Consider the following 27994-nt stretch of genomic DNA (forward strand, 5'->3'; position numbering starts at 1 on the left):
TAATAATAATAATAAAAAACAAAAACAACATATCAGCTTTGTCCTGGTTTAATTAAAAATCTGAATAAAGACATGTCTGCCAGCTTTGAAAACAAAACCACAGAGACAAGTCTACTGAGAACAGTGCAAAACAACAATCCTCCCCGGGGTAAGAAACACGTCTCAACTTTTTTTAAAAAGAAAAAGAGTCATCTAAACAGTAAAGTGCATGGTTTGAGAAACAAAAGCCCCTCTGGTTGGAGTTTTAGAAACTCTGAACAGGCAGCGAGGGTCACACTTAAAAAAAGGGGACACTGATATAAATGAGTGCGTGAGCACCGTTCAGTCTTAGTTTGGACATTCATGACACTGTACAGACGAACCTGAACTCCAGTTCGAACAAACATCCAGTGGTTTCCATGCAAATATATGCTCATCATTCATGTCTTGCATACTATACACATAACACCGGAGAACACACACAGGGGGTTACAGCTGACATTCATACACATCATGCGGTTTCTTTCACACACATAAGCGCAGCTTCAGTCGCATGTGTTCCAGTCTTGCTGATCTGAGGTTACATGGTGTTGTATAGCAGAGTGACGGCTCGCTGCTGCTTCTTCTCAGCGGAAGCTTTGCGAGAACGTCTTGACGAGTGTCCTCTCCCCGGCTGACGGGATGCAGGGACCGTGCTGCTGCTACTGCTGCTGTTCTCTGACTCCTCCCGTTCTCCTCTTTCCCCTCTGGTGGAGGGGCAGAGGCCGAGGGGTGGAGGGGATGTGTCATCACTGCACGAACCTGTTCTTTCAGAGCAGGGCCTCTGAGCCAGCACTTTCTGCTTCTTCCATGTGTCGTCCGGGTGACACTGGGGCGACGAGGGCGAGTCAGACGAGTGCGACAGTGTTGCTCTGTTGTGCGTCCTCAGGTCCAAGCTGCTGAGGTCATGAGCCGACAGCTCCAGACAGTCCAGTTTAGCCAAGGAGGCCGATCTCTTCATGAGAGACGGGGGGGTGAGCCCCGCCTGGCGGATCCGCGCCTCTAGCTCTGTGGCTCTGTGCCACTCTGTTGGCTCCAACAAACTCCTCTGCTCCTGCTTCTCTAGGAGCTGCTGCCCCACTTTCAGAGCCGGAGGGCTCTCTTCAAAACTCACCCCTTTATAACTTTCTGGGTCTGTGTCCATGGCGTCTCTTGGCCCCTGAGGCTGCCCCAGTTCTTGTGCTTGACTGTCTGCCGTCTCGAGGGCGATGCCCTCGTGAAGAAAAGCCTGCAGCTCTCTCAGCGTCTGCTGAATCTTCTCCAGCTCCTGGCTGCCTCGGGCCAGCCTCTTCTGGGCAGCGCAGACGGGGCCGCAGCCCTCTTGCCTGACCCGAGAGCTTTCATCCGTGTCTGACTCCTGCAGCGTCACGCCATCCAGAGTCATTTGGTTTGAACAGTCCTGCAGGTTTTGGCTTTGGAGCTGGCCTTGTCTGAGAGACTGGGCTGAGGTATCTTGAGATGATGCTGATAACTGCTCAGCAGAGGCCAGTGATGATGTCACTGTGTGGCTATCTGTGGATGTGTGCACACTGACAGGTATAGCACCAGAGACTTGGCTGATATCTGACTTTGGGGAACATGAAAGGTCTTGGAGGTCGCTTGTGCCTGAGAAATCGGGTCTTTTGTGTGACCCCGTGTGCTTCTCTTCATCTTTGGATGTAGCATTAGCAGAAACAGCCATGTTCTCTCCCTGAGTGATCCTTTGTTCTGCAGCGTGCATGGGGGAGTGGAGCAGCACGTGTTCGGAGGATACAGACAGTCTGACAGGAGGTTGTTCGCTGCTGGGCGAATGCAGCGGAGACCGCTGACATGCCACCATCTCCAGTTCCTGCTTCAGCTTCTGCTCCAGCTGCTTGGTGGCCCGCCGCACGGAGCCCGCCGGCCAGTCGCACAACAGCGTGGAGGGAGGCTGGGGGTGTGAAGGTGGAGTCGAAGAGGTGTGCGTGACTTCAAAAGACTCCCCCTCTTCCTGATGTTCCGGTCGGATGACCTGAGGACTGTGAGAGGATGGAGGGAGTGGAGAAGATGATGAGGAGGAAGGAGTCTGAAGAGATGCGGCGGGGTGTGATATGGCTTCGATCTCAGTGACAATATGGCGGACTGATATTCCGTTGTCGTGGTGAGTGTGATGAATCCGGTCAGGACTGGTTTTGTCAGAGCTGTCATCAGACTCCTGAGAGACAAAGAGAGGATACAGGCTTTATTAGCACAGCCATTGTGAGGCTTTTATTCCAAGCAATGACTTATTAGCTCAGTCCTGTTTACACCAGTTTATACTCTTTTATAATCCACATAATACTACTGACAACTCGTTATAGGAGGAGGTTTGGTCTTGATTATTCTCTCATTGTCCAGCAGGTGTCACTGTGATCAGCTCAATCTATCTGCTACCACACAGTCCTCACATTCACTCAGATTCCAGTTTACTTCCCTCTGATTAAAACTTTAAAATAAAACCGTGGATACTATTCAAAGTTCATTTAAATCTCCTAAATCAAAGGATTTGATAGAAATTTTTACATTTTTCTCTTTACAGCTGATGATGATGACAAAGGTCGTACAACTGAGATGCTATTAAAAAAAAACCAAAAAAAACAAACAGAAAGAAGCAGCTGAATGAAACCTTACCTGACTCATCTCATTCCTCTGCTCCTCCTCGTCTTCGCTGACCTCTGTTTCTCTGTCAGCTGACAGAGACGTCCTTTGCTGTCCCTGCTCTGAAAGCGTCCGATGTCGGCCATCTTTGGCCAGCCCCAGAAACTTCTCCCGGGCGCTGAAGAAGTCGATGCTGTCCGTGCTGTGGGTTGATGACCCGTCTGCCTCACCGCGGGTATCCAACTCGCTCGGGTTGTTGTTGTTGTCGTCGCTGGGAGCGAAAGCCGAGACCGGAGGCGAGGAAGTGGGAGTCGCAGGGCTGAGCGGAGTGTGGCTGTTGTTCGTTAAATCAGACAATGATTGGTTGATCATATCCGAGTCAGTGGATCCCAGAGTGAGAGGAGAGACTTCCTCTGAACTGCTTCTGTCGGGTAAAATCAGGAACAGCTCCTCTGGTTTGCCCACTGAGCAGGACAGATGTGTGGGAGTGTCCCTGTGAGCGCGCTGCAGTTCAGGGGTGGGAGGTAGGATGTGGAGCGACGGTGGTGGAAGTGGAAGAGCGACGGGCACAGTGATGGCCACGCTCGCCGAGCTGCCCTGCTTTTCCTCTGGGACCACGGTGGCTGCTCGGGGTCTGGGGAGGGGAAGCAGGCGGGGGTCTGCGCAATCTGATCTGACCTCCCGAACCAGCGAGTCACACACTCCGTTGGAGAGTGCGTGCGAGTCTTCGGGCTCGGGGCAGAGCGCCTGCAGCACGGCCACACCCAGGAAGTGATGCACAGACGGGGAGGAGGTGTTGTTATTGTGAGAGTCAGCGCGGTTCAAGGAGGGAGATGAAGGCTTCGAGTCCAGGCGATCTGATAGGTCGCTGTCACTGTGGGAACGCCATAACTTATTATGCCTCTGTTTGCTGAAGAACAAGAGGGAGAGAAGAGTTCGTTAGCTCCAAATTCCTTCTAAGGAACTGTACATGTTTCTGCATGAGAGCACACCTTGCCAGCAGAATTCCCTGATACTCCTCCAGCTGCTTCATGAAGGAAGGGTTCGGCTTGGTGACGGCTCGTCTTTCCTTCACATAGTCAAAGGCGGTGTCCAGGTTCCAGCCATACTCCTTCATAGCGTAGGCTATCACTGTGGAAGCAGAGCGGCTCACGCCCATCTTACAGTGAACCAGACACTTGGCACCGGCTTTCCTAAAGTGGGAAGAGAAAGAGGCAGGGTTGAAGCACATGAACTAGTGAGAAAGAGGAGCTTAAACTGTGTGTGTGTGTGTGTGTGTGTGTGTGTGTGTGTGTGTGTGTGTGTGTGGGCAGAAGCCTACTTGGCTTTGGTGATGAACTTGTACGTTTCGTTCCAGTACTCCAACAGGTTGGTGGCCTCCTCGTCGTACACTCTGATGTTGTGGTATTCAAACATCCCTGGAAAAAAGTTGTCGATTTCTCGGGTCACATTCAGGATGTAGCGCACTCTGGAGGAGAGACGGGAGGAGGCGTGTCAGTATGATCTCATGGATGTGACGATGATAAACGAGCTACTCGTTTCAATCGACTTTAATGAGAAAATTAATTTAATACATCAATTTTAATCTTAGCTAAAGTGACTGATCTCTTACCCACTGTTCTGCAGCTCCTCCAGGTTAGAAGCGTTCCACTCTGAACCCTATAAACAACACAGGTCCAGTCATTATTAACAGCATGTGCAGTTTTTTTATTTACAATTAGAAAGACAAAACAAGGTTAGATGCAGCTTTTTACTGAATCTCAAGTCTGACATGACAAACCTTCACAGGCTAATGGAATCAAAGCCCAATTGTCTCACCAGGAAGACGTGATCAAATATTTCCGTGGGGCTGTCCATCTGTCCCAGGATCACAATCATCTCATTGTCTATGAACTCTTTAAACTCCCTCAGGTTGCACACCATCTGGATCTCCAGCTCTGTTCGGATCTGTGAAAGTTCAGGCAAACAATAAATGGTCTGATGACAGCTGATAACAGCAGCAGGGAAACGCAGAAAATCAGGGCATAAGTACATCTTTACAAGTAATAAAACCACAGACTGTACATAAAAGATGACTGCAGCCTCTGCGTCTGAAAAGTGAAGCCAGTGGCGTGAACATGCATTCTTTCTCACGACCATCATGAAGAGACATCTGGGCTGCAAAAGGAAGTCTGCACTCAAGCTTTTCAGAAAATGACCCTGTCGCTCTTGATTTATGACCTCTGTAAACATTTTAGTGATGGGTGTATAGCCCCAGTGTCTAGTTTTAATTCTAATTTAAATTTAAGTTACTTTGCACAGAAAGGCCCCTCTTCTGGAACCAGTTTCCAGTTTGGATTTGGGAGACAGACACCATCTCTACTTTTAAGATTAGGCTTAAAAATTTCCTTTTTGCTAAAGCAATTGGTTAGGTGGTTAGGATTCAGGTGACCCTGAATCCTCTCTCTTCTACAGTATGTCCTTTTATCCTGTCTTTCTCCCCTCACTCAGCATCCACTCGCGGCAGATGCCCGCCCCCCCTAGCCGGGTTCTGCGGGAGGTTGCTTCCTGTTAAAGGGGAGTTTTTCCTTCCTACTGTTGCCAAAGTGCTTGCTCATTGGGGGTCATATGATTGTTGGTTTTTCTCTGTATGTATTATTGTAGGGTCTACCTTAAAATATATGAGCCTTGAGGCGACTGTTGTTGTGATTTGTTGCTATATAAATAAAACTTAATTAAATTAAAAAAGGACAAATGACACATGACTGAGGGCGCCAATGTTCACGTTGTGTAGACAGCTGGTTTGAAAGAGGGGAGAAGGAGGCCATCTACAAGTGCAGTGTTCACTTCACAAGCCATGAGAGATGTCATGGTGACTATATCCACCTTTAATGTGCAGTCTATAGTTAACACCTACATTTAAGCACCAAATGTAAATTTCACTGTCCCCTCACCTCCTTTGAGGTGACGTTCTCCAGGTCCTTCTGCATCATTATCTCTCTGAGGCGCGTCTTGATTAGCCGTTCTGTGCGCTCCCTTTCTGTGGGCCTGCACATAAAACACACAAAGACCTCCATTTAAAAACAACTTTAACACTTGGCCAAAGTAAAAAAAAACCTCACTTTGAAGACAGAGCCACCTTCACAGCTGCATTACATTCATTTATGTTCACTTTTACGTAAGTCTCAATGACATTACTTCTACCAGAGAACTACGGCTTTGTTTTGTGCTCCCGTTTGAGTTTGTGCTCTCAGATTTTCTGTTCCCCTCTCCAGTTTCTCAGAATTAGACAAAGTCCCCTTGTAGGATCTGCTTCTTGTTGTGCCGCGCTGTGTTCCTAAGTGTTCTGGCTGGGGGCCTTTCCGACGTCACACCGACGATACCAACAAGTGGCCTAATTGCCTCTCTGGAGAGAAGAGCTCACAACATTTTTTCATTTTGTTTTTTGCTTCAAACTGATTCCGGGCATCAGCACACAGCAGTGTGGGTCAGCAGCTACAAAAAGGGGAAGTACAGTGACCACAGGTGTGTGACACTGCACAGATGACAGCATCATCTGTGTTGGAAATGAGGTAGGAGGGGGGCTTGTTTAGCTCAACCCTGAACATTTCCCTGACCTCATGAGAACGAGTTGAGTGGAACGAGGGTTGAGTGAGAAAACAACAACAACAACAACAACAACAACAACAACAACTGACACGGGTTATTTACTGACATGCAGTAACACTTTTACCTCACAACAAGCCTCCACTTGTCTGCAGACGGCCTGAGGGAGGGAAGCTTAGTCAGGCAAAAACACAGACTACACGAGGGCAAATGACGACATAAGGACCAGAGCTAATGAGTAAATGAATAATGGAAATTTTACGCAGCTTCCCTGAATTGCTTGCAGGTAGATAAGATAAGATTATTTTTAGTTTTGGGGCGGGGGAAAGCCATGTCAACAAACACTGACATGTCACGAGGCTTTAGCAGCCTCCCTGTCCAGGAAAACCAACAGGAACTTTCTGTGTTTGGCTGTAAGGGGCAGAGCCAGATCATTCCGAGAGAGACTGTGTGTGTCTGTGTGCGCAAAGTGTTTAAACGTATGGTTTGAAGTGGCTTTTTTTCTGCCACGAACTGTTCCTGATTATTTCCTCAAGTAGCCCCCGTCTTTGTGCTCACCACCTGCTCCTGTCCGTTTCTCTGCGACTCTACTTACCTATGAGTTTATCTGGACTCCACTTTTCCATAACTAAATCAAGACAGCTAAAGCCTTGGCTATTTTAGACTCCTGAAGACCCCCAAAGAGAGAGAGTGTGTGTGCGCGCGAGGGGAGAGAGGCAGACAGTCTAAATAGGTAGCAGAGCATGTGACGAAGCAGCAGGGAGGGGAATTTCCCTGGTATCAGTGAAGACAAATCTATTATCACTGCTTGTATTTTTTTATGTTTCCATGTAAATATGTTGATAAGGCAGCGTTATTCATCATGTTGTGAACACGTTAATGATTAGGCACCTTTGTAAACATCAGCGCTTCAGGCTTTTGTTTTGGTCTGTTGTTTTTGCCTCTCCTGGAAGGTTAGAGAGGGCACGTGGCCTCATTCCAGAGTCCATGGTTCTGCAGACTGCAATATTTTAGTTTGGGGATGTAGAAACACTTGTTATGCTTGTTAGGCAATGCTGTTAGGAAGATGCGACTGCAACATATTTTTAACTTTTCACAGAAACAGCCACGGTGAAGGTGAATTTGTGATGAAACTGTGTACAGTTACTGCTGTGAATTTCTGGGGAGCAGCGTGTTTACCCTCTAGTCTATGTCATGTGCATGTGTGCACATCAGGCGCAGGATTTATGCCACACAATTCTCAAAGTGTTTTGGAGTGCTTCTCTGAAAAACCCTTTCCTTAATGTGGCCATCCTAATCTACTCACAGGTCTGTGAAGAGGACGGGTGAATTGGCACGGTGCGATTCGACATCCTGCATGGCGTTCCATTCGTTGATACACAACTGGCTGGATGAGACTCTGCTCTGGTAGTAGCTGACCCAGGTCAGGAACAGGCTGCCTGGGTAGTAGTTGTGGCAGCGAGCCACCTCGCAAGCTTTGTGGAGCGACTGGAGGGCTGACCTGAGGGCAGACAGTTGAAAGCAAAGAGATTTTTCACATGAGCAAATGTCACTGGGAGGAATGAAAAGTGCAGAAAGGAATTTGGACTTATACAACAGTAAAAGTTATGTGAGAGTGAAAATAAAAAGGATGGATGTGTGAAGTATGAATAAAAACATGTGAGAACTAAACAACAGGGCATAGGTTGAAGCTATAAAGAGGCATAACACGATCATACTCAAAGGAGGAAGTCAGTCGGGGACAACAAAATAAAGATATGAAGAGGCGGTTCTGACACGTGAGAGGGATTGAAAGCAAAAACACGATAAGACAACAAATGAAAAGATAAGAAAAAGTGGGAAAAAAACAGTCTGGAGGTCAAAGTTAAGGGTGGAGCACAATGGACACATTGTTTGCAGGCCAACAGCTTCACACGGCTGTCATTCTGGTGGAATAAATAAAGGTTGCTCACCACATGGCCTGGACAGACACTGGTTTGAAGACGTGAACCCTGTTGACTGTCGACACACTAAAGCCACTGTGGAGATGCAAAGACACAGGTTAGAAAACACAAAGCTCACAAACAAGTAAACCAAGTCATCAGAGTAGTCGGGCAGCTGCCCCAGGGAGCAGTAAGAGGAAGCAGGGAGTAGGTGTGGCGTCTTACCCATCTCCATCCAAGTGGATCATAGTGTCGCTCCAGAGAGGCAGAACCAGACCCACCGTGCAGCAGCTGCCAGAGAAGATCGACAAGGTAAAGACAGTGAAACAAGATGCACTGGTTTGCTTACTTTATCCTTTAGCTGAAAAAAAACTTTCACTGATTTATTGAATTTCTCTGACTGTGTCAACTACCCCACAGTTACAGTATGAGGATGATCCAATTCAAGAAGAAAAAAGAAATCTGCATAGGAAAAACAGAAATTCTTGAGTTATTATAAAACCACAATAAGACAGAAGGTGTACCTATCAGAGGAGACAAAGTCCATGCCGAGCACGATGCTCTCCTCTGTGTCCTGTCTACCGTTGGTGGAAACCACCACCATGTAGCGGGTTACCTGAGGGTAGGCGCTCTCCAGACGCACAGCCTGCAAGAAAAGAAGGACAGGGCCAAACTGTAAAATCCCCTGTGTAATGTCTTTGACTCTTTACAGCCCTGGAAATCAACCGTTTATCATTTAAGGGCCTATAGATACTTTATACCACAAGACTGGCATTTTAAACTCTGGATCGTGAATATGAGATATGCAGGGACAACCTAATGACATTTTAACCAGTCCTTTTTTAAAAATCCCTCTCTCATAAGCCCTTTTTATTAAACATGCAGCAGGGACATCAGGGGACAGGCGAGCACACTTATAGTACACTTAGAGTTCTGCAAGGTTCATGTGAGGGTGGTGTTGTTGGCACAGCTGGAAGAGCTGAGACTTCCTTTGTCTCATAACTGTTTATGTTTTCAAAAGTCAATCCATGTTTCAGTTCTTAAGACTTTATTCAGATGCTCTGGAATATGCTCTCTGATCACAGGACCACACACAACTGACCTTTGTTATTATATTTATTTATGTGTGCTTGTTACTAACCAGTCTGATTGTGTCTTCTGGGCGCAGCACAGTGAACATGGTCTGAAGATGCTTCTGGAGGTCACCTGGACAAAAACATTTTCAAAGTATGATACGACATCAGATAGAATGTGTCATTTCCCGTGTGGATCCGTTTTGTCTGTGACTTATTAAGATGTTTTTGGGGGGTTTTTTTCTATCCAGCAAACAAGCTCACCACTGCTGAGCTTATCTGCTCTGTTGTGAAACAGCTTGACAGAAAATAACGCCAGCCATGACCCATGATGCTGTAGATGAATGTCCATTTGAAAACATACTGTGCTCTTTAATCTCAAGTTTCTCCACAGAGTTCATTTGTGAGGTTTGGGGTGAAAAAGGGAGTAAGAGGAAGTTTTGGGAGATGGTGCAGCTGCTGTTTGTGTGGGCGTTGTAAGTATGAGGGTTTACCTGTGTGTTTGTTCCTGCGCTGGCTGATTCGAGGTGCAGAGTTCTGCGTGGGACTGTTACCCCTGGGAAGGAAGAGGGCTGCACCTTTAACTGTGAGGAAGCTCTCACTGATACTGGAAGAGAAGAGAAAATGAAGCATGAATAGAAGCCTAAAAAGCAAAGTTATCTAATCATAACTGGTATTTTTTTTTTTGCGTAACTTAATTTGAAATCGCTTCCTTCCACATGCCGACCCCGGATGGCCATAACAGGCACAAGACGGGGACACTGACTAGTAGAGTGTTGTCGTGCCCTTGTGTCGCCGTCACAATGCCCCATTCAGCTCGCCTCTGGTCTGCAGGCTCCCCAGATCAGAGCTCACAGACCGATGCGAACAAAACAACATCCAAACCCCGATGTGAACTCAGAACACAATGTTCTCTGGTCCTCCACACAGCTGGATTACACACACAAGACTTACTCACACTAACAGCTGCCAGGAGGGAGGGATAGGGGGAATTGAGGGGGACCGGGGGTCCGAGAGGGAAGACGGAACGAGTCCCCCTCCTACACAATGTTTAAGCTGCGATAAGAGTTGGCCAGCGCACAATACTTCACTCCAAAGCAGGCCTAGTTAAACGGGCTTTTTGCTCCCTTTGAGACACTTAATCTTATTAACTGTGACTGAGGTCACTGCACTGAGGAGGAAGATGCATTGTAAACTGAGGCCAATGTTTTAACTGGATACCAGTTAAAGTGTCGTGCTTGCATGTATGATTGACCAGGTGTATGTTTAGTGTACGGAGGTACACTAACCTCACAAGATAGCTATAAAACAAGTTAAAACATCTACTCCTGCAGCAGCTAATGATAACCATGCGATCATTAAAGCATAACTTTAATGACGCTGAGCGAGAAGTCTACCACTTGGCCAGCCGGGTGCTCTGCTGCTAGTGTTTCATGAGTGGATACAGAGAGAAATAAAAGAAAAAAGAAAAGTACTGCTGCTAAGGAAATTATGCTTTTAACAAATATAATTAATATATAATTAAGTAGCTCTTCCAGACCGAGGAGAAATGCATCATTATAACAAAAACACATCGGCTGTATTCACTTTGCAGGTTTTGCCAAAAATGACACCACAAGTCAAGCTGGCAAGAATGCAGCCGATGTAGAAACAGATGTGCGTGCAGCCACAATGATCCTAATCAGCAAAACGTGAGTCTTAAAAGTTAAACACATTCTTAAGGAAGGTCCTTTTCTGACTTTTTTTTTAAAAGATGCAGTAAATAAACATCAGTTCAAAAAAGAAATAGAAGAAAAACAAAAACAAAACCACTGCAGATACAAATAGTAGAGGAAATGCTCTTCCAAGCAGTCGTCCAACCTGTTCTGCTCAAAACAAGGGCGGCTTTTAGCCGGCAGCTAAAACAAGGAACTGACGCGATAAAGATCACTGGGATTAATGAATGCGAGGTGATGACATCAAATCTCTGAGGTCAAACAATCAGGTATTTGACTGATATGTTTATTTTGATGCTAACCTAACGTGCTGCGAGCATATTTTCGTTTTAGCAGCAAGCTTACACTCAATGAACCCAACTTGGAGTTCATCAAGTTCTATAGTTTCACACTCAAAACAGCAAAAAAAGTCCGGTGTTGTCTGTCATTTAGTCTTCCTGTCATCCCCCCTCTTGTCTGTAACTTCATCTCTCTATCCTCCCCGCCATCCAACTGCCCTTCCTGAGTTTTGCTGAGACCATAGATATGGAGAATCAGGAGACAACGCAGGAGGAAAAAAAACAAAAAAAGACCGACTTGTGCTGGGCTCATTTCCCATAACCCACCCACCCTTGAACCAGCTGTTTCCTCTTACTACTCCCCCCCTCCCCCCCCCTTTTCTGTTTTCTGCATTTCACACAACTTTGTCCTACTTTTAAGTTTCTGTCATTCTCCTCAGTTCCTGCTGCATCATGCCCCACTTACACTTATGAGTTTCCTATGTGCTGTACTTGGAAATGACTGTGTACAGCAGTGCTACTGTACAATGTCATGTAATGCAACACTGCTACTCTTCCTGAGAATCTGGTGTGGAGGGTCATGCGCGTGCGAGCAAACGCGCACTTGTATTCCTGCGCACAGACACACAGAGAAAGTAATGTAAGCCCCAGCTTTGAAAGGTGGGGGGCTGTGAATGACTCTCATATACAGCTTCTAAAAATACAGTAGTCCTTTAAAAGTCTCAGCAGTCGATGAACTGTACATAGAAGCTTCTCTTTGACGCTGCAGAGGGTTCACACTGGAGCCTGCGTGTGCTGCTGTGATACTGTACTCAGGCTAGTGCTGGATGAATACAAACGAGTAAAGCCAGTTAGAAGCACAGAATATCATCACCCAGAGGAATCACACCGGGGTTGCATCGAATGATCAAGAGATTGATTATTTTGTTTAAAAAGAAAAGTTTTTGGAAATAAATAAATAAATAAATAAATAATGAACATTCACCAGTTCAAGCTTCTCTAATTTGACATTTTACTAAAAAAGATGAATGTCCTTGAGCTGTGAACAGTTTTATTTGGACATTTTTCTTGATTTCTGATATTTTATAGACATAATTTTCAATTCATTAATTAATAGGGCACACAATAGAGTCATTAGGGACATAATTCTTAATTTCTGCACCATCACACACATCTGCTTTGAATCTAATGGGTAAATCTTTGAATCACTTCAAGCCTCTCATTAAATTAGAATGGTCGACTCATGTTATGCAGCTGCCTTTAAGCCGAACTCATTTTAAATGATAAATTAGTAATGTGATATGGCACCGTCAGACTGATAACATTAGCAGTCTGTAGGAGTGTATGAGAGAAAGATAAGAAGTTGCCAAGACAGCTGAAAATATGCACTTTCAGGCTGATTTGAAGGCCAGTGCTCTACAAACAGGAGGACACAGCAAAGGGGGAAATGGAAAGAGGGCAATGAGTTCAGTTAAATTGGGCTCCACAGAGTCAAGTGGACTGTGAAAGATGGGAGGTAAAGAAAGAAGACCCGGTCAGAGCGTGTAGCTGAGAGCAGGGTGGGTCATCTTTTGGCATTAAGCCATCCCAGGCTTTTGGGCTAAAGCGAAGCTGTAGGTACTTGTTAGGGCAACAGCCACAGACACAATCATCACTATGTAAGGACCACTCCACATAGTGGGCAGATAGCTGACTGACCCCCTCCTCCAGCCTGTGCCCATATTAGTCACTCTCGGGAGGAGAGTGGGATAAATATAGGGTCTGCTCTGTGGAGGGCAGGTCCTCCTAAGGCTTTAGGAGTTTACAACAGAGACGGATAGAGCCCATGAGAAAGGCAGGGAATTAGCTGCTGTGTGTGTTTATGTGTGTCCACATGTCTGCAGGTGCACGTGGGCCCTGATGCCTGGAAGCATAAGCCATGAACATGCAGGAAAAAAATGACAGACAGAAGACCAAAGGGAGAAGTTATGTTCGTGTAGTGTCACGGTGAGCTAGCAGACCCACAAACCTCAACGTCCTCATTCAAGTCTGGCTGAAGGCCTGTGTCGCACGAAATCTCAAGAGGTTACATGTTTTTGATTGTAATTTTAATCAAAGCGCATTTCCACATAGTCTGCCCGATGCTAAACAGACTGTTCGACAAACATGGAAACTCAAATAGCAGATGAGGGCCTCTGGAGCAGAAGAGGTCAGGACCGATGAAGAGACAAAATTCGGGTCAAACTAAACATAGACTTTTGTTTTGCTAGTACAGTCGGCTTGCTGCTCTTGTCCCCTGGCTTCTGCAAGCGTGCAATTAAGTACCGCAAGTTTCACTACTGTTTCTTTGGTAATCTGATAGACAAAGGTATGAGCGCTGGAAATGAACATACCTGAGTCAGGCACTCGAGGCTATTCTCAGAAGGATCTGGACTACATTTTACACTTACAGTTACAGAAAGAAATCTTTTTTTAATGTGGCCGAGGCAAAATATAGATGAGCAGTGGTTGTACCTGGACACAATTAAGCACTAATAGAAACTTGGCAACAAACAGGATCATCTGTTTTGTCTGATATCAGGCGATTTACTGAAGCTAATTATACAAACTTCGAGAAACCTACTTAACATTAAAGACAAATCGCCCACACACAGCCCAGGTAAGGACCTATAACCAGGTGCCTGTGTCACTGTTCAGCTGATAGTCTCCTCCGCAAACGCTCAAACAAAACATCACTTTGTCACGTTTCAGTCCCATCCGTTTGCTTTGGACAACACATGAAACACAAACACGGATAAAAGTGGAGGAGAGGGTTTACCAGTATCTTTTAAAAACTGATGGCACAACAACAGTGTTCCAGGTGTCGTTTATCCTCAGGCAACACTTAAAGTCCAGTGACAGCCTCAAAGCCTGTAATTACGTGCAGAAACCTGGTTAAAAATCAGCATTCGTCTGACATAAACAGACATGTATGTGTGCACACAAACAGAAAAAAATTAAAGCACGTCCCCTGTGTCGTGATAAGGGCTCAAAACCATCTTTGGGCACTACAAAGAACTGCTGATCACAACAAGCCACTAGCATCATGCTGTATTTCAAACAAAGCCAGGAAGTCAGAAAGATTCCCACATCTGCTGCTGTTTACCAGACACGCGACTGCCAGTAAGCACTGTGTGCCTGTCTCAGAGTAACTTCTTCCCATAAACCAACCTTGTGCAAACTCACAGAAAAAAAAAGAAAGAAAGAAAAACTATTTCCTTAACGAGTGGGTGCAGCTCTAATAAAAGCTAAACGTTCAGTTTACTCAATAACTTTGCTACACCGTCACGTGTAAACCAACTAAAAAACAATGCAATCAAGACACACACTTTGCCCTTGACTTTCCTGAAAACCATAACAGAGGGCCCGTTCTCATGCATTCGCTGACTCCATGAAAACAGCCCGACACTGGAACTAAATACAAATTGGTTAATGCTGATTACATAAGCTTTTAATCTAGTTTAAGTAGTTTTGAAGAAGTTTTGCATTGATTTTCTTTTTCCCCCTGTTCCCCAAATTTGTTGAGCTTATCTGAGACAGCACCACATGAGTTTAGAAATACTGGAACACAGTAGGCCTTTGATCTGTCCTGAAGAGCAGACTCGTCTTCACCACATGTACAAGTCAGCTAAATCCTTTTACATCTCTCAGGCAAAACCAAGCCTTCACCCAACTTTGCCTTGATGTCTGCAGGCACAGAGAGATAACAGATAAGACCACTGGATGATAAAGCAATCATCCATCACTGACTTCTCAACAAAGGGCATTACTTCTAATACAGAACAGGATATATGGACAGCTTATAAAAAATTCTGATGAGCAGCCAGTTGTGCAGTACTAATATTGGGTTACCAGACACACAACAGTCCTAACTGTTTGGGATTATTTTAAAAGTCACATTCAGATGCTTATTGCTTAAATTAACTGTCAGAATCCAGGTGGATACGTCGGTCAGTTTGAGTCTTTTCCTATAAAATATTAAGACACATTAAGCCACTGACCTCAAACATAAGTTGTCACATATTATAGCCAAAAGTAAAGAAAACAAGTAAAGAAAACAAAAAAAATATTTATAATTTCTTCTTTCTCCGCTTTATTTCTCCGCTTTATTTACCTCATCTTCCTCAAAAGCTCTTATTTCTATTTCAGTCATGATACTAAACACCAACATGCTCCTCGCCACATAAATCTCTTATTATGGCAATTGGGTGACCCCTTCCTTCCCCCCATTTCTCTCCACTAAGTATACCTAAAGAGGAATCCCTTGCTTAATTCCATGTCCACACCTGGAAACAGGTCGGATGATTCACACAGGCTGAAGAGCACTTATGTCTTAGTAAGGTCAAAAAGGGAGTACTGTGATGAGTAAGACCGTGCTACGTCACCAGGAAATACATTCATCAACCCTGATATTACAAAACCCACATATTGCATCAATTCACTAGAACACCGAGTATTGCGGTAAATGATAAAATTGCCATAAGATGAAATAATGGTGACAATCTAGTGTGTATTTTAAATCTTTATTAGCACACTCGAGTTTCAGACACTACTCCCACAGTCTACTTCCACGTTGGAGTTGAAGTTGTGCTGGAGAAATTTGAATGGAGACCCTGTTACTTAACGGCAGCTTTACTCTGTGTCCCAGTCCCACCTACTTATTGTTTTTAGTCATACACACACACACTATGCCGTCTAATTGTTTATTCAATACGAAACAGCCCACTGTCACTACTGTTCACAGCATGCCACTCTTGTGCAACTTACAGCTGGTTGATCTCATTTTTTGACACCACCGCGTCGTCGCTGAAGTACGGTACCATCTTTGCCCCGCAGCAGGAGCAGAAGCTGACCGGCGACGAGCAGTCGGAACCGGCCACCGTGCCGAGGGTCATGCCGTCGAGGGCAGCGCGGACGGAGCAGAGAGCGGCAGGTGTTCTTACAGTCCGATGGAGAACTTTTACTCCTCTCCCACAGTCATCGCAAACAGTCTTCCGTGGGAGGATTTTACGGCGCGATTCGACAAAAAGTGAGGAAATATTCCTCTAAATGTTTCACACAAAAATAAGACGTTTCCAAATCGTAGTTCTGTTACAATAAATAAGGCAGGAAGATTGAAGCTAGCACGCCGTGTTCCTGCCCCCGTCAGCAGCGTGTCACTGTCCAGTATTTCCCCAAGAAAGCAAAAGCCATTTTAAAAGAGGATCACCGCAGCGTTTTCTAAAAACATCCCTGCCACAAGAGGTAATATCCTTTACCATGTACAGTACTGAGGCGTATGACTTGGGTCAAACTCTTGCTGGAGAAGTCATAGCAGGGAGGAGCTGGAGCCACGTGTTTTTGGGAAATATGGGGAAGCCAATGAGGGCAAGAGGGAAGTGGGACTGACGGCACTAGCAGCACCTCTGCATCGACGCTTTTGAAAGTAAACCAGTTCTCTACCCCGCAGGTTTTTGGCTGCTTTGACTGGCTGGAGATATTGCTTCAGTGTTTGGTTAGAAGTTGGGAATTACTTAATGCCGCATCCATAATAGATTAAACACGGAGTGGTGCATTTAATAAGCCTAGTATGTTAAAGTTGCCAGAGTCAAGTGAGGCCCAGCAGCTGATTAGTTGTCCCGGCACAACAGGGTCAATAGAGGATCTGTTCATTAATAAGCTAATGTAATAGAGGGAATAAAACTCGCATGGGCTTTTGGTTCTGCAGTCAGCTCACTGTGAAGACTTGTCTCCTCTCCAAACTTCCCTCCCAACACACAAACCATGTGGCTGAGTTACATAAGGAGCAGATAAATGAGAAACAGGCTGAAGTTATCTGGGCTGAGCTGCTGTAGCAGTGAGCCTGTAGTATCTAGGTAAAGTGGAGCCTGCCTTGTCAAGAAAGTCTGGGTGAGCAGTGACTGTTCCCATGAAGCTGGTCTGAGGGTATCAAGTATCAGCTGAGGTACTCCATGCTGTGAGGTGGGCACAGGCTTAAGGTTTATTTTATAGCCTTTTAAAGTTTTATGTTCAGTTGACTCGCCAGCATGCTGGGTCCTATGTAAGCTGCAAACAATCTGAAAAACAAGGTAAAACCACAGCGCACCCCCCTGCTGCTGCAGTCACACCAACGTGTGCCAAGTGCCTTAAATTCTAAACTAAAACATCTGTAGTAAATGACCTCTACCTCTACACAATGGAGAAGAGTCATACTGTGTTTACAGAGGGCTGGATTTTTGTTTTGAGTGTTTCCAAAGTAGTGCAGTTATCAGTAGGAAGTCTGAGAATAGGGCACTATTAAGAATACTGTTACACAATACACCTTTGGCTAAGCAATCACAAACTTTCCAGCCTGTAGTTCTTACATCCTGTTAAAGCTGAAAACACTGACACACTAACCTGTAACACTAGCACCTGGAAACTTTATTGGATGTACTAGTGAACCTTTAAAAAAATGAGAATATTGGGGAAAAGGGGGGGATTTAATTCAAAAAGGTAAAAGTTCATATATTCTATATTCACTGAACATTAAGTGAAATCTTAATTCAGTCATTGTTTGTTTTAAATTTTATGATTATGGCTTATAGATCATGAAAATCTGAAATCCAGTATCTGAAATTAGCCTAATCCAGTTCATTTCAGATTTTGCACTTAAGTACAAAACTTGTGTAAACATAAAAATAGAAGCTGTTGGTGTACCAGTGTCAGGTACAAAACTGTTGTCCCACTGTTGTTAGAGTCACACTGCTGAACTGCATTGATTGTACCATAGTGCGGCACATTATCACTGAGTTGAGAAGACTTTCTGGGCCTATCAGACCAATGTCTGATCCAGCTATCGGACTGGCACAAACGTTCACAAACTATTAGAATATTTTCAAAGCTCAATTCAAAAGTGTTTATAACTTCGATATATATATATTTATTTATATACTCAGTATTTATTTGGGTGCCCTTTACCAAGAATTGCTTCAGCAATGCGCTGTGGCATGGAGGTGATAAGCTTATTACACTGCTGAGGCATTTCTGAGACCAAGGTTGGCTTGACAGCAGCCTTCAGATCATCTATATTTTGGGGTAAGGTATTTGTCATCTTCCTTTTGGCATCTTAACTTATAGATACTCAGGGGTTCAGGTCAGGTGAGTTAGCTGGTTAATCAACCACAGTAATAACATGGCTATTTTTGGCACTGTGGGCAGGTGCTAAGTCCTTTTCAAAAAGGAAAATGGCAATTCTCTATCAGATGGGAGTACAAAGTGCTCTAAAATCCCCTGGTAGGCACCTATATCGGCTATGAAACAACCATGACGACCCCAAATCATCACAGACTGCAGATTTTACTTAACACATTTTGAATTGTGTGCTTCTCCAGTCTTCTTCCAAAGCGTAAAACCTTGATTTCCAAATGTAATTCAAAATTTATCTCAAAGAGGACCAACACTTCAGTTATTTTTCTCCTTAGCCCAAATAAGATGATTCTGCTGTTGTCTCTAGTTTAGGAGTAACTTGATATTAAGAATGTGACAATTGTAGCCCATTTCCTGACTACGCCTGTGCCTAGAAGCTCTTGATGCAATACTAATACCAGCCTCAGTCCACTCCTTGTGAAGCTCTCGTAATTTCTTAAATCCAGTCCAAGTTGTTGACTTGGTTTCCAAAATGTCCCAGATTTTTCTAGGAAGGGCTGGAAAAATAGGTCTGATCCACAGATGTCCAACCTCACAACTTATTTAAATGTTCTGATGCTATGCTATGAAACGACACCTTCATTCGCAAGATTGGGAATACTACTACAGCATCGGGAGCTGGGATGTTGTGGCTGATTGGTGTATGTTCTAGGTCCGCAAACAATTTAATGAGCTAGAGCTGCTCTCCTTAAACTGTGTGCCATTTTATTATCTCCTTCTCTGAAATGATTATGACATGTTATTGTCACTGTTTTATGAAGTACTCTTACTTATCTTATAAAAAATCTCCAAAAACAAACGTATAATCATACTTTTGCAAGTAGCGAATGACTGTTAATAAAGCTGAACTCATGACAGCGAATGTAAACACTTATTATGTATGTCATAATAAGTGAGTTAAACTAAAACTACAACCCTAATTTGCATAGATCCAACGGCAATGCTACAACGCAGGGCCACAGACAACAAACCAGTTGCCAGAGTGTGTACGTGCCAATAACTCTGATTAAATCACATATGAAACAAACACACCAGCACTCCAGTCCTCAAACTATACTTTGCTTCACCTACGTGTCCCACTGACTGCTCTTGCATCACAGGGCAGGTTGTGTGCTCAAGTGCTCTTGTCATGTGGTTCTGTTTAGTGTCATCAAATTTACCAGCACCCAGTGGAAACCTATTTGTCTCTGGGATGGTAACCTGAGACCATGCTGTGGTGTTTAGTTGAGATGTGAACAAGTTGCACAACTGTTTCCCAGCTACGTCTTCCTTTATCACTTAAAAGGGAATTTCAAGTTGAAAACAAACCGAAGAACAGCATGACCTACAATGCCTAAAGTTCAAATGTTTGCTGAAGACTTAGCCCAGTCAGCTGTACAAGCGCTTAGCTTTGGAGAAATGGCTCTAAAGCTCTGAACAGTCATATAAGAAAGACAAATAAGGCTCTATTAGCAAAAGATATTGAACAGTAAACCAAAAGTATACTTTAGATAAGGACAAGCTGAAAATAGGTGTGTTAGTGAAGTTAGCTCAGAACGTATTTCTGTAAATATAACTGCAAAACTGTTATATCTGTATTGTTATATCTTGCATTACTCAGTGACATATGTTATGTATGTTATATATTTAAACTTGTCAGAAAAAGTAAGGAAATATGTGTTTGGTCGATTGTTTCTTAGTTGTAACAAGGCTTCTTGGCAATAAATTTTATACCAGTGGAAAGCTTGTTATTTCCTTTAAATAATGCAACATTTGTAAAATGCATTTGTGGGTTGAGGAGCAGAGTTCAGTGTGTGGGTTAAGTTGATGAAAAACTTGCCAAATCTTCTCAGCCAATGCTAAACAGCTTACTCTGCCATAGACTCTTGTTTGGTGTCATTTATTGAATTGGATGAAGTCTGAATAAACAAGACATATTGCCAATTTAACAATTTATTCAATTATCAAACAGGGGCCTCAATAACATGTGGAAGAGCCATACAGATCCACAACAACCTGGTTCCTCATCTCATGTTGGTTACCAACTTGGGTCACTGCTGTGGGATGTTATAACATTTGTCAACCAGTATTTGTCGCAAGTCAGACAGTGTGGTTGTGTTGGTCACTCTGGCACGAACAGTACACCCAATTGGCAATTGTTATCATCTTGGATAATAGAGTTCGACCGAGACCAGATCAAGTTTTTCATGGGCACAACTCACATACTCAACTCTGCTGCTCAACCCACAAATGCATTTTCTTTACAAATAGGGCACCACTTAAGGGAAAAGAAGCAGACTTTCCAACAGTATAAATGAGCCTGATTTTGCCCGATGTTTCTTCTTGTTAAAAGGGAGCTTTTCCTCCTCACTGTTGCTTAGTGCTTGCTCATAGTGGGTGGTTTGAATGTTGGGGTTCTCCCTCTATTATTGTTTGGTCTTTACCAGACAATATAGACTGCCTTGAGAAGACTGCTGTGATTTGACACTATATAAATAAAACTGAATTGAAATTAAAATCAAATTAAATATGTTGCACACAATGACTGTAACCCTTGGCTCTTCTGTGGAATTAACTGCATGCTGTTTGTGGATTTCCACTGTTTCCAACTGTTACATCACAGATTTCTTTCCACTGCGGTTATGGCTAATCCAGTATGAATTTCTTTCCCGAGAATTAGTTTCTCTTAATGAATAAGTCACAAAATATAGTTTTCAAAAAGAAAACTTACCAGGACCCAAATAGTTTTCCTGCTATTCCAGCGACTCTAATATTTCCAATTTGCAATTGCATAATTCAACTAAATTACAAAACTTGCATTGATGAAGCATGATTTCCATTTTCTGCATTATAAAATTGTCAGATATTGTGCATGAAATGCTTATTGTCCCACAAGGCAGAACTTCTATGGGCGAAATACTGGAAGTACAAACTGTGCACTGCAGTTTCTTAGTGGCGGTGGGAACACATACGCCCATGTAGTCACTAATCAAGCACTCAATGTTTAAACAGCAGGTGTGCTGTAGAAAGACAGAAGGCAGGTGCAGGGTATAAATGACAGATAACAGCTTATAAACTTGTTTCCACATGAGAAGTTGGTGTTTAAAGAGCATGCCGTTGGCTTGGTGTTGATTACTGCACCTCGCCCTTCTCGTTCCAAGAGCAGGCCTGATGAACCTGCTCTGCTTGTGTGCACCTGTTTCAGAGTTCTCTATAAGTCTACAACATGAACAGGCAACAAAAGAGTTATATAACGCAAGGGATTTCAATGGTCAAGGCAGCATTAATTATAAACAATACAATTTTGGAGAAACCTATTGTGCCACTCAGTTTTTTGTTTGTTTTTTCCCATCCCCCATTAAAGGCCGTGATTATTTTAACATGCATTACCACAGCAAGGCTCTGTAGTACTTATGCCTGTGTGCTAAACTGGCCTTTCTGCGGTCCCGGCCTGTTGCCCAGTAATATAATAGATAATATTTTGAATTACATGTAAATCATTTCCAAATCACTCTATTGTACTTTTATTTACATTTGATGAAGCAGTCTACCCATTTTTCTTTTTGGAGCTGTACTGCAAACCAACAGCCAACACAGCAATACAATGACCCGTTTTGCACTCAGTAAAAAGGAAATGTTGTACAGCATGGACACAATAGACAGACAAGGTCAGGAGGAGGGCTGCTAAACAACAGCTCTCTTTCTTCACACAAGCTTTTCTCATCCTCGGCCTGCTTTCTCACTACAGTAGATACAATACATTGACACAGAGCTAACTAAGGTGGCATTTTTGTTGATACATTGTGGCACTTTGTGAACAGCAAACCAAATAGGCAGGAAAAGGAGAAGTGATTGCGGGTATGCCTTTGTGGTTTAAAGGAATGAATCCAGCTTGTGCACCGTAGCATTTTGTGTGACAGCTACAAGATTAGACAAGATTAATGAAGCGGGAAACATCCAAGTTAATATCCCTATCCCATATCAATCTCTGTGCTGAACATTACACAACACTGTAATGGATAATGTTGTAGAACAGGGTTAAAGTGAACAAATATTAAATCATTAAATGCAGGGATCTTTAAAAACTAATTTGACCAAACACTGAGTTACTCACATATCTCTGCAAACGATCCCTTTTGTGCAGCAGCCACAGTAAAACACATTTACCAATATTTATTCGAGCACTAACAGATTTACTTAGAGGAAAGAAAAAAAGAGGAAAAAAAGCCAAATGATGGCTTTGGGTAGGAAAATAAAGACAGTTTTTCTAACACTGTCCTTGACAGTCAGTGTCAGTCCTGAGGCAACAGTGTGTGGCAGAGATTCATTATTGCACTGCAGCAGTTATCCTTCATTGGTGTGGTGCAGTGATAGCTGTTTGCATCTGTCTGTGTGAAAGAGATGTTGACTGAGAGAGAAAGAGAATATGAGAGTGAGAGATACAGTGTGGGAGTCGGTATACAGCGAAAAGGAGAACACAAAAACTCTGGAGAAGCACAAGAAAACGATGATGGAGAGAAAAATATTACTGCAGTGCAAAAGGCCAGAGCCTTCCTCAGTTTGAACGGCTCCAGTGCAATGTTACTGGCCCATGCGGCTGTGTGAAGGCATACGTAGGTTGGGGAGTGCACAACTTAATTGGACCTCTGCTCTTGGTTAATACACATCGGGCGTCCCTTAGCAAGGTCCTTGGCTGCACCCTGCATAAATGTGTGTGTGCACGCTCATCAATGCCTATGACTTCACCTCTGCTTTGAGGTATTACCTAACAAATAATCGGGACCACATGTCCTCGCGGTCACTATCGGGGTGTGTTTACTGTAGGAATGATGTCACAGTTTTTCAGCTTTCAAATATATCTGACAACCCCCCACCCCCTTTTTTTGCATGTTCCACATTTGGATGAATTCCACTCTGTTCCAAGTTCGCATTATACATGCCCAACGCCAAATATTTTTTTATTTTTTTTATATTGGACCTGACAAAGGGTTTGTCTATGAGCAAGTTGCGGTGCAATCCAGATGTAGTGCAGGATGGGTTTTAAATAAACATTCATCTAGTCAGAGTTAGCATCTGAATAAATGTCACTCCACCAGAATGAACCAAAATGGTAAATGATGGAGGCAGTTTGGGGTTCAGTATGCCCAAGGACACTTGGACACATGGACTGTAGGAGCCAGGGATTGTTCCACCAACGCTCCGACTGGCAGACCACCTGAGCTCTACCAACTGAGCTCAGTCTCCCGTCCTAGTAATAAATAGGCCCGACTGTGCTTAGCATCCTTAGATTAACTTGAATGAAATCACAGTGATTCTGGGTCATGGTCAAAGTGCAAAAGTAAAGAAAGAGAAAATAGAGAAGTGGAGAAGCTCAGGCTCACTGGACTGCTTCTTAGCACTGCTATTCAAAGATGAGGAAAACACGGACTGGCAGGCAGGCAGTGTTTTGTTGTTTTCCTTTTTCCTCCTGTGACACGACTCCTGCAGAAATCTGTCATTATCTGGTGTTTCTGTCATGCCTCCAAACAGGACAATCAGACCAGCCCTTCAATCTGCACTGACTGAACTGTCTGTCTCAGGCTGAGCTCAACACAGCTGGACTATATATGTGGAGTTTAGCTGCACTGCATCTTTACCTGCTGCATTAGACAGTAACTACAGCAGTGACAAGAGGCAACGGAAAAATATAAGTTACACCTGATAAAAGCTTGACACAGAAAGTTAAACGACAAAGACATGCTACTTAGATTGCACTTCAAAGTTTAGATTAGTCTACAAAAGCCCTTTACAAAGTCCATTAAAGACGGAAAGGCTGCACATGCTTTGATGTTCCACTTCCTCTTTAATGACTGTGCACTAGTGTCTCAGAATGTAATGCAGGGAGAACATTTGAAGTGAGTGCGGTATCTTTGCGTAGCCTTCCCCACAATGGAGAGAAAATGTCTGTGTTGAATGGCAGCTAGTAGTAAGCCAGACACAAACATAACAAAGCGCAAGCTTTCAGGCTCTCCTCGCTAAAGAGAATTTCATTTCAATTGTGAACGGGGACTTGGCCCAGGTTGCAGGATAATGACAGAGCCACCCGAGTCATGGAAACAAAAAAACAATAACAGCGGTGACGTCCTCGTCTTTTATGAAGACACAGATGCACACGTCAAAAGCAAATCAGCTAGACCACAACCCTCGGACAGAAAGCCTCAAATTAACCGCAGCCTGCAATATGACAGGGACGGCCAAATATTGATATAAAGTTCTCACAAAGCCGCCATTTGTTTACGCCAAACAGAAAGGAACTATTTTTGCCATATCAAAACGCTCTGTGTAACACAATGTAAATATATACGTAACTTCCAAATTTAGAATGAACGACTTGTTGTTGTCTTAGCAGCTTACTGTTCGCTGTTTAAAGCAGAGGAAATTTGGCACTACAATGCAGGGACCGTGTGCGAGGAACATTTAGGAATAAACAGGAACACAATTTCATCCGATTCCAATTGATACATTTCCTTTGATTATGCTGTGACTAGAAAGATACAGCAACTTTTTCTAATGCTCCTACACATGGGAATTCTGGTCTTTGAATAGTGTTGCCTTAAAATAATGACAACAAAAACAACAACAATAATAATAATAATAGTAATGTGACAGCTATATTAATGTCTTATAAACTGACAACATAAAATGTGCTTAAGCGCTTAGAGGTAAAATTGAATAATACTGATGTACAGTCTCCCCCTAGTGGTCTGAGATGCAGTTTGCGTGGATCCTGCTAATGGCAGCATTTGAAAGAAAAGGGTTGTTTAAGGAAACAAGAAACATAAGACAGAGGGGTGGTCTCACCTCCTGAGATGGAAGCGACGGTCATCCTCGCCACTGCCCGACTCCTGCAGAGGCAAACAGAAGACCAGAAAAAAAATATATATATATATTGTTAAAGAAAGCAGAATATTTATTTAACTCTTTCATCACCTTTTTCTGACACGAGATACTTGTATTTCAGATAGAATAAAGATTATTTCACAACCAATGGGAGTGTGTCACATTTGATTAACTGTACATTATAAGAGCACTACAGTGGGTGGCAGTGAGGGCTTTCATGTAAAACTCTTCATCTATGACTTCACTCACAAGACAGGGCCACTACTTCAAGTGAGGCTCAGAGCAGAGACCAGGGATAAAGGCCGAAGCACACTGAGTGACCATGCCCCCAATACTCCCCACACCCTCGGGTGCTCTCTTCCCAGAACGCATGCAGTCATCCTCCCCCACCACTGGAACCAGCACAGTTTGCCACACGCACATGCACGTGTTTTTAATCCCAGCCTTTTTTCAGTAATCCCTGACAAACTGAGGGAACTTTCTCTTTGGCATCAATCTGTCAATCCTGGGCCACTACCCAGGCCAATACAGACATGCAGTGTGCACAGACACGCCCAGACCGAAAGATAATAAGATGCTAATTCAAGATTGATAATGGAAGATGGTGACAGGCGGGTAAGAGAAGGAAGAGCAGGCGGCTGCAGGCCAGAGCATTGTCATTTTCTTCTTGGTGTCCACAACCACAGATGTGATTAAGCCTAAAGAAGCATCTGGCTGAATGATTCTCTCTACATCAACAGCTTATCGGCCTGCCTCCAAGGCGAAAATATTGTGACTTGGGTGAAAAAGGAGTGCGCAGATGCATACTGCACGTACACACACACCTCTGACACAATGGCTTGCTCAGCAGATTTCAAAGGCAAATGTGAAACCAGGGCTCCGACTGCAAAGCAAGCCCACATATTCCTGATTAGTGTAGGTGCTGCGTATTTGTGTTTAAAACAACATAAGGTAAGAAGGAGGCTACGTGCTGATCTCTGTGGTTATCATTCTTTTGCATGGATGTGTAGGGAGTGGTTGCATAGCCAATGAGAATTGGGAATTCATAGTGCTGCTAGGCAGATTAATGTGTACTGCCACAGTGGGGAGGCTATTCCCTGCTGTGATGTGAGGAAGTAATGCTTTCTGTATTACCCCAGGGTCAATCTTAAACCTTTATTTGATCCTGTGTGGATCAGACGTTTAGAGGGCAAGCATACAGGGAAATATTCTAACTATTATGGTGCGGTGACATCCAAGCTGCGAGCCTCATGGCTGCTGAGTTCCTTCATAGGAGTTTTATTGCCAGTTCTCTCCCCATACAATGCTGCCCCTTTTCTCAGGTTTCTGCCCTCTCAGCAGCACACATCTCACAAGAGTCCTCACAAGGCTACTTCCCATCAGAAGCAGGTCTCATGACAAGCAGCTGGTAGCCTCAGCCTGTGACTCTTTTGCTGCCTGGTCCTAAATTCACTAACAGCAATAAGTCGTGTGAACCATCTGTTTGGTTCAGCAAAGGCCGGACTTTATTAGGGCGTCCAAACTCCACCAAGCAGCATCCCATGCAAATGTTAGTAACCATTAACAATAACCCTAAAGATGCTTTTAAATCATTTTGTCTTGATGACAAATTTCCCCACCAGCATCAGCACCGGGATGTTTGCTGACCATATATTTACTCCTGATCTATTCAAAAGAATTTGCACAGCTGTCCATGTGATTCTCCATCAGGCTGCACATTTTCTTCAGTTGCATGTAAACTCTGCAACGCCTTGTGATAATTAGAAGTCCTTGTCGGTATTTGTCTTCTTTTCTTTCTCAGAAAACAGCCTACCAGAGCAGTCAACATCTGTCCTCACAAACAGTACTTTGCACAAGGCATAGGTCTTATCTACTGCAGCCACGCCGTCACCCTGCACTCAAGCGCTTGAAGCCAGACGCTGGAAACCTCAGGCTTGTCAGAGGGGATAACAGGACTGCCTTCCTGCCGGCTCTGACATGCCTGCCACACTAACCCGCTTCCCGGCCCCTTACTGTCTGTCACTCTACTAACCAGTGATACGTTGAAGCTGTCTTGTTCTCCGGACTGCAATCCTATCCTATGTTCTACACCACAGAATACACAAACATAATGATGACCTTTACAAACACTTCAAACTGATTAAAAAACATATATCTGTCTGTTTGTCTGTCTATCTACGTATGTATGTTGTTTTTTTGTAGTTCAGTTGATCTGAGACGACTTTGGGTTCTCCGGGAGGAAGTGAGTTAGCAAACATAAGCTCTACCTGCTAGCTTTGTTCCTGCTAGTTTCAAGGAAAGAAAAAAAAAACTTTTCACATTTAATATGAAGCTGGGATAGTGGCCTGTGTTTGGCTAAATAACTTAAAACTCAAACCTCCATCTCTTCATCTCAAAGTAAGAGCTTCCTTTAGGCTTACAGTATGGGGCTAGCGGCTAGTAAAGTTAGCCACCCATGTAGGTTGAGTACAAACTGGGCTAACGATAGGCTCACCGTGTCACACCAGCCGAAAGTGAGGCAAAACGTCAAACCAGTTTACAGATACTCACAGACACGCAGGGGCTGGAGGTAGTGCTCGGTGTCGGAGACCGCTGGACAGTAACCAGTGCCATCCCGACTGCAGCTGCTCAGACCTCGGTCACCTCGGAGAGTGAAACGACGGGATACCGGACATTATTTTGGGCAGACACTACAGTGCACCGTGCTCCCGAGGTTATTTCTCCGGAGGTTGCTTAGTTGCACCGCTTGTGTCAAGTCGCAAACA

At 43.9% G+C, this 27994-nt stretch overlaps 1 protein-coding gene across 2 annotated transcripts; it reads right to left on the reverse strand.

The window, feature by feature from the left end:
• Window positions 1-32: 32 nt before the first annotated feature.
• Window positions 33-27990, reverse strand: ssh2a (slingshot protein phosphatase 2a). 2 transcript variants are annotated; one of them, XM_006803905.3, is made up of 15 exons: window positions 27780-27990; window positions 25191-25234; window positions 9688-9800; window positions 9262-9326; window positions 8645-8766; window positions 8346-8411; window positions 8151-8216; window positions 7505-7699; window positions 5547-5640; window positions 4432-4560; window positions 4226-4272; window positions 3935-4081; window positions 3606-3806; window positions 2647-3523; window positions 33-2191 (listed from the first exon to the last, which is right to left on the reverse strand). In XM_006803905.3, exons 1-15 carry the CDS (start codon window positions 27840-27842, stop codon window positions 560-562), a joined length of 3861 nt encoding a protein of 1286 aa, XP_006803968.2. In that variant the 5' UTR covers window positions 27843-27990; the 3' UTR covers window positions 33-559. The 2 variants fall into 2 exon arrangements, with proteins under 2 accessions (XP_006803968.2, XP_006803967.2); XM_006803904.3 differs by lacking the exons at window positions 25191-25234; window positions 27780-27990 and adding an exon at window positions 15972-16503.
• Between the last annotated feature and the right edge of the window lie 4 nt (window positions 27991-27994).

This window comes from Neolamprologus brichardi, chromosome 14 (genome assembly GCF_056152115.1).
Source record: "Neolamprologus brichardi isolate AB-2024 chromosome 14, ASM5615211v1, whole genome shotgun sequence".
NCBI classification, from domain to species: domain Eukaryota; kingdom Metazoa; phylum Chordata; class Actinopteri; order Cichliformes; family Cichlidae; genus Neolamprologus; species Neolamprologus brichardi.